The 7,508-nt window shown below is 40.4% G+C and overlaps 1 protein-coding gene across 1 annotated transcript; it reads right to left on the bottom strand.

Annotated features, from left to right (window-relative positions):
• Nucleotides 1-2,446: 2,446 nt before the first annotated feature.
• LOC138820860 (protein FAM136A-like) lies at nucleotides 2,447-2,857 on the bottom strand. The gene has a single exon (XM_070012805.1). The coding sequence runs from the start codon at nucleotides 2,822-2,824 to the stop codon at nucleotides 2,447-2,449; it is 378 nt and encodes a 125-aa protein (XP_069868906.1). The 5' UTR covers nucleotides 2,825-2,857.
• Nucleotides 2,858-7,508: the final 4,651 nt, after the last annotated feature.

Below are 7,508 nucleotides of genomic sequence, written 5' to 3'. Positions count from 1 at the left end.
CAAATACTGTCACTTTCTGCAAGGGTCTGAGTGTTCATGGATTTTGGCATCTGAGAAAGTTTTAGAAGCAGTCCTTACAGACATGGAGGAAGAACTAATCCCTTTCCATTGTTGTGGGGTATTTGAGCAAGGTTACACTCCCAGTCCTAACTCTCTAAGGGGATCCTTTCATGGCTTCTGGAAAGATCTGTCTCTGTAACAAGAGGACATATGTACATGCCTTTATTCGTGGCTGGGTGTGGTTACTGTACATGAAATACTAAAATCTGCTGGAACCATCATGCAACTTGGCAGGAAGAGAGGACTTGCTAGATGCTCTGGGAGAGGGCAGGAGAAAGTTGTAAAACAACTGAGTCATTGATGACTGAGTCCAGTGGTTGAATGAATCCTGGCACCACTCCCTTTCTGGCCTCTGTGAGAAATGATATACTAGACTCCCTTCTTTTCTGGCCACTTTCCGTTGAGCCTACAGTTACTTGAGGCTGAGTGTTCATGATAAGTTTCCCCCTCAGCAGAATATATCTAAAAAGTTGACCCATCTTGCACCTGCCCAAGACCTTGGCCAAACTCTGCTTCCCTCTTTCCAAGTGTGGAGATCTGTTGCCTCTGGCAAATACCATTCTCAATCTCCTTCCACTACCCTCTCTGGCATACACACTCTGGTCCCAGAATCACCAGCTTCAGTTACAGCTGCCACAGTGTGCAATCTGTCCAGAAAGATAGATCTGGGTTTTAATTTTGACTCTGCCACATATTCACCGCAGCTTTTATAAAAAGACACCTCTCCTCTCTGACTGTCATCGTTCTCACCTGTAAATCAGGACCAATATTTCACAGATCTGTATTTAAAAGTAAGTGAAATGATGAAGGAAAGAGCTTAATACCATGTCTGACATGCAGTAAGAAGTATGCAAGCCATCGTCTTAACAGAGATGAGAATTGCATTTAATTAAAATGTATGGTTGCTTTAGATTGACTGTTTCCCTGGTTCAGAGTAGGCCACTCAAACAGCGGTGTGATTACTATTGTCTCATGCTGTTGTCTAACAAATAACAGCAAGAATAAGTCTTTTTTTGGATATCATAGGAAGTTTATTTCACATATAACAAGAAGCATATTGGGAAAGTTAAATAGTCATCATCTAGATAGTGGGAAAACAATATAAGGTCGTTTTTAAATCATACCACTAGGAAAATATATATCATAACCTTGTCACAATAAACAGGCTATATTATAATTTCAAGTAACAAGTTGGTAAAAAAAAAAAAAAGTAACATGGTCCCCACTGAAAAGGTGCCATAGTTTGCCAGGGCAGGAACACCACATGTAGTAAAGACTCCGGGCAAACTGGTATTTGGTAATGAGTCTGTGTCTATGTTCTTTGCTATTAGGTTGTTGCATCTTTTCTTAGCTCAAGTTGCTTAATTTTTGACCTTCTTGTGCCCACGGGATGATATCAATTAGGCTCTTAATTCAGGGGCTAAGTAAATAATGCTGGGTTTAGGCTTGTATTCCATTCTGTTCTACAAAGTTGAGGGCTTTTAGGTTCCAGTATGTTACAATTCTCTCAACTAGACAATAGTTCCTACTTTAGTGTTTATTACTAAATGCTGTATTTATGTATCCCTTTTCCTTGCAATAGGAAGTATTACTGTCAAGACCATCCCATCAGTCTGCTACAAAAAGCCTCAGGGCTTATTAGCTAGTGGAGGAAGCTCTGCTTTTCACCCTCAAGTGTGACACTGATGTTTATGATTTTGCAGTGGTCTCCAGGCTGAAAAATGCAATGTCCAGACTTTCAAATTTATATCTTAATGCCCAAAAGAACCATTCAAGTTCCCATTCAAACTACTGTTTCTTCCAAGTCTGTATCTTAAATCTATCTCATGTTATTGTACATAAAACAAAACCAAGCAAAACTAAAGATCCAGAAGCATATTTTCCCTTTCTAAATTAGTGATCTACTGGAATTTGCTTTACAGCTCATGGAAATTGGTATTATGATACTTATAGTAAACAGGAGTTGGCAATAGACATACCCTCCTCAAACTTCACCAGATTAGAGTTGGGTTATAGGAACATGCCAACCTGTTGCATCTTGTGTAGGAGGATCTCGGGCTTGGTACATAGGAGATCTCTACTGCCAAGAAAAGCACTTGCCACATGAAATTTAGGCTCTAGAACACTCTCCCACGCTATCATGACTGAAATTTTAGCACCAGTGTTTTCCATTTCACTTTCTATAATTAAAACACAAAAGAACCAGGGTCCACAGGCAAATGAAATATGTCTTAAAATTGTTGCCATCTGTAGTTTCTTCATTTTAAACTTTGCTTAAAAGACTAAAATTCCAATTTCTCTTATTAAATAGATTCCCTGCCCCAAGCCTCATGGTCACTAGCAAAGACCTTTATTTTCCAATGGATGAGAGAGACTCCTTCATCTTCTAAGTCATAGTTGGGATGAGGTGCATGTGGTCATCCACACACTTGGTCACACAACTGTCCAGCTGCCGTTTCACCTGAAGCTCCTTATTCCCTGCATCTATTGAATCTTTGGCTTTGTCATTACAATGCATGGTGCATGGGGCCAGGCAGTCCTGGAACTTTTCCAACTCACTGGTCAAGGCCTGTGCTTGAGCCAGAGGTACATGGCAGCGCTCGATGCACTGGTGCACCTGTTGCATGGCTGCCTTGTTATCTTCACAGCAGGTGGCACTGCACTGGATCATAAGGCCCTGCATCTTCTGGATGTTCTCTCTCTCCACACTCTTCACCGTGGAATCCACCGCCTCCTGCACCCGGAGCTGCTGCACCTCTGCCATGGCAGCCCTGCGCTGTGCCGGCACCCACGTGGGCTCACCACCTGTCAAGAATAAGTCTTTACTTAGTAATTATTTACTAAACATATTTATTTATCCTCCCCCAGGAATCCTTTCCTTTTTTATTAAATCATGCAAGGCTTATTCTTGGCCTACCACTGAATTAACTTAGACAAATATTTATGTGTATTATTTTAAACATGTTATACCAAGGGGTTACGGTTACATGAATCAAATAATGAGCACATTTCTTGTTGGACCATGTCACCCCTTCCCTCGCTCTTCCCCAGATTTTCCCTCCCATCCCCCCCTCACAAGTTGTATAGTTCATTGGCAACATGGTGTCTAGTGAGTACCACTGCTGAATCCTTTTCTTTTTTACAGTGCTACACATGAACCCAGAAACTCATGAATACAAGGCAAGCACTCTACCACTGAACTATATTCCCAATCCCAAAGAACATTCTCAAATATCAGTGGTTTTTCTAATCATTTCCCGTTTTCCTAAAGTGACTGAGGTGAAGAATCCTAAATAATTAATTGCCTTAACTCACATAGCTTGTGACTAGCATTCAGATCTTAACAGACACTAATACAGATGCTCATTCATAGCCACAGAGCCCACTGCCCTTGACTGCTCTCAGCTTTTTTTCTGTTCCATAACTTTCTTTCTTTTTTTCTTTTTTGTCAGTCATGGGACTTGAACTCTGGGCCTGGGTGCTGTCCCTTAGGTCTTCAGCTCAATGCAAGTGCTCTACCTCTTGAGCCACAACGCCACTTCTGTTTTTATTCTTGTTTGTGTGATGCTGAGGAATCGAACCCAGCATGTGAACTCATGCAAGCACTCTACTACTGAGCCATCTTCCCAGCCTCTCTGTTCCATAACACTCATTTACTGTGCTGAAGGAGAGAGTGTTCATGTTGGGGGAGAAAAGAAGGCTCGTGAACAGCCCAGTGTCCTAGCAGTATTCCTTATGTAAAACTGGCATTGCTATACTGATACAAGCAGCTCCTCTATTTGGCAAGAAATTGAGGATTCACATGACTCCTAGCTTTTCTTTGTTTACCTAGGGGGTGAGACTCAATGATAAGGAGTCTCTGGTGAGGTTTATGTGAGTGGGGTAGACATGTAGGGTTGACACTGTTCACCATTTACCAAGTGCCAAGGGTTCCACTGGGTGGCTTGCAGAGATGTTCGTTCAAAGAGAGCATGGTAAGGAAAGAAGGAGGTGGGAGAAATGGGGAGATTTGTATACAGGAAAAAATGAAAATAAAGATGAGTTCAAAATGAAATATAAATTTATTTTTTAAATTAACACAAAAGAAGTAGCCCAGCAATGGCTTGAAAATATTTATCAAAACTGGTATTACTGGTATTTTTATGTAAGACAGTTTAGATTGTTCTCTTTGATAATCACCCAGATGGCCAAATGTTGGGTTGTTCTAGTATTTGGTGTAATTAATGATATCCATGCAAAACTTTTTTTAAAAAAATTGTTAGTACATCTCATTGTTGCAATGGGTCCACCTGTATCCCTATTTAAATGATTTGTTTTTCCCCTTCCCCTCCACAAATTATACCGACATCAAATACAGTGAAATCAGGGGTTATACTGTGGGGGAGGGACATATAAAGCAACAAAGAAATAATCTTATAAATGTGCTAAAAACAATTGCATGAAAGAAAAAAACACATTTGAATGCATATCTTATGATTCATTTCCCTAACATCATCTTACCTGACCTTTTCTGCTTGACTCAGACATATACTAGATATTGCAAATAAGGGAAACCATGGGACCTATGTTTCTTTGGGCCTGGCTTACTTCACTTAATATAATTTTTTTCCAAGCCTTTCCATTTCCTAACAAATGGGGCAATGTCATTCTTTCTGATGGAGGCATAGAATTCCATTGTGTGTATATACCACATTTCTTGATCCATTCATCTACTGCAACAATGAGATGTACAAGTCATTATGTCAAAAATGAATTTTACAACTTTGGTGTGGGGGGGCACGGGGAGGATTGTGTGGGGGGACAAGGGGAGGATGGGAAGGGATGAGAAGGGGAAACAAAGGAGGAGGCTACAATGATTGATAAGAAATGTACTCATTATCTTGCCCATGTAATTGTAACCCCTCTGTACAGTATTTTCACAATAAAAAGAAAGAAAGAAAGAAAGAAAGGAAGGAAGGAAGGAAGGAAGGGTGGGAGGGAGGGAGGGAGGGTGGGAGGGAGGGAGGGAGGGAGGAAGGGAGGGAGGGAGGAAGGAAGGAAGGAAGGAAGGAAGGAAGGAAGGAAGGAAGGAAGGAAGGGAGGAAGGGAGAGAAAGAAAGAAAAAAGGCTCCCTTTCCCAGATGTAGGGTAAAGGAGGGGGGAGCAGTCCATTATGTTTAGGATCTGGCTGTTGTTAGTTTCCTATGATTATAATAACAAATTACAACATACCGGAAGCCTTTAGACAACAGAAATTCATTCTCTACAGTGAAACTAGCTGGAAGTCCAAAATCAGTATCACTGGGCTGAAACCAAGTTGTCAGTAGGGATACTAAATCTCAGGAGGTCAAAGGAAAGAACCTGCTCTTTGCCTCTTCCTGCATCCAGTGGCCTGCAGCATTCCTGGATGTGTGACTGCATCATCCAACCTTCAAATCTCTCCTAGTCCATCTTAATCACCTTTTCTCAGTGTGTCAAATCTCTCTCTGCAGCTCTCATGTGGGATACTTGGGATCCACATCATCCAGGATGAGAGCCCCAACTCAAGATCCTTCAACTTGATCCCATCTGCAAAGATCTTTCCTCCTCCCCCAAATAAACATCTGCAGATTCCAGGGAACCCTTGGGTGGCCATTTTCCAGCATACTTTAACTGTTGTGACTGAGTAGGGGTGGAGGTTCCATGGATTAATATTAGGGAGGGGTGAGGGAGACTCTTCTAAGGCCATCGATCCTAAAATTGGTTCCATGTCTGGGAAGAAAACATGACCATGAGGGTCCTATATAAATAAACAACTACACTGAAAGAAAAAAAATGTTAGTATAAAAGTGATGTACAGAGAGTTACAGTTATGTAAGTCAGGTAAAGAGTACATTTCTATTTGGACAATGTCATCCCTTCCCTCAGTCTCCTTGTGTAACTTGTAAGTTCATTTTACTTTTGCAAGGTTTTGAGTAAGAACATGATTTCTTTGATTATTCTTTAGGACTCGTTCTAGTTTTGGTTTCTCCAGACTAAGTAAAGAATTTGAATGTAAGAAGTATAGTCAGAGTCAATGCAATCCCCATCAAAATCCCAGTGTCATTCTTCACCAAAATAGAAAAATCCATCCTGAAATTCACAGGGAAGCAAAAAGACTCCAAATAGTCAAAGCAATCTTGGGCAGGGGAAGAGGGGTGCACAATGCTGGGGTATTACAAATAGGAGCAAGGATTGACAAATGGAACTGCATCAAACCAAAAAGTTTCTACCCAGCAAAGAAAATAGCAACTGGATTGAAGAGACAGCTTACAAAAATCATGGCCAACTGTATTCCTGACAAGGGATTAATAACCAGAAAATACAGGGAGGTCAAATAGCTAAACTGCCAAAGAATTAACAACCCAATTAATAAATGGTCAAATAAATTGAACAGGCAAATCTTGTAAGAAGAACTACAAATGGCTATTAAATACTTGAAGACATGTTTAATATCCCTGGCCATAAAGAAAATGAAAACAACATTGAAATTTTAACCCACTCTAGTTAAAATGGCTATCATCAAGAACAGGAAACAACAAATGCTGGTAAGGCTGTAAGGAAAAGAAACACTCAGGGCTGGGAATGTGGCTCAACGGTAGAATGCTTGCCTAGCATGCATGAAGCCCTGGATTCAATTCCTCAGTACCACATAAAAAAGAAAAAACCAAAAGTGGTATTGTTGCTCAAGTAGTAGAGCATTAGCCTTGAGCACAGAGAGGCTCAGGGACCTGAGTTCAAGCCCCAGGACTGGCAAAAAACAAAACAAAACAAAAAGAAACAACAACAACAACAAAAATCCCTCATATACTGTCACTGGGAATGTAAACTAGTCAACCACTATGGAAATCAGTTCCCTGCCCATATTTGGGCATATATCCAAAGAAATCTAAGTGAGGTTACAATAGATACATTTGCATACCCATGCTTATTACAACACTAATCATATAGTCAAGCTATGGAAACAGTCCAGATGTCCTACAACTGAAAAATGTACCAAGAAAATTTCATATACAAACACACTCCAGTGTGTATGATTTAGCCATAAAGAAGAATGAATTATGTTTTTTGAAGGAAAATGGATGGAACTAAAGATCATCATATTAATTAAGCCAAGTAAGCCAGGTTCAGAAGGACAAAGGTTGAAATGCATATGTGTGTATGTGTGTGATAAATACACATATAGATGTATATATACACATGCATATTACATACACACACAAAACATGTTTTTAATTGTAGGCTATTTGAAGGAATGAGGGGGGAGAATGTTTGGTGGTAAACTATACCAGAGTACATTGCATTTCTGAATAAAGATGGCATAAAAATCTCACTAAAAGCTGTTGAATAATAGAGAGCCGGGGGGTGGAGAAAGTGAGGGTAAGTAGAGGGACAGTCTGATTAAAGTATTGCATGTGCTTGTGTGACGTACCACAAGGAAGCCCCCTTTG

Source organism: Dipodomys merriami, unplaced genomic scaffold (assembly GCF_024711535.1).
Source record: "Dipodomys merriami isolate MVZ:Mamm:240054 unplaced genomic scaffold, mDipMer1.0.p SCAF_9, whole genome shotgun sequence".
Classification (NCBI taxonomy): Eukaryota; Metazoa; Chordata; class Mammalia; order Rodentia; family Heteromyidae; genus Dipodomys; species Dipodomys merriami.
The sequence above is the reverse complement of the archived record's forward strand: the minus strand, read 5'-3'. Positions and strand labels throughout refer to the sequence as shown.

What these genes read in the sequence shown, in the direction of transcription:
- LOC138820860 (XM_070012805.1), bottom strand. Translation starts at nt 2,824, where the DNA reads ATGGCAGAGGTGCAGCAGCTCCGGGTGCAGGAGGCGGTGGATTCCACG.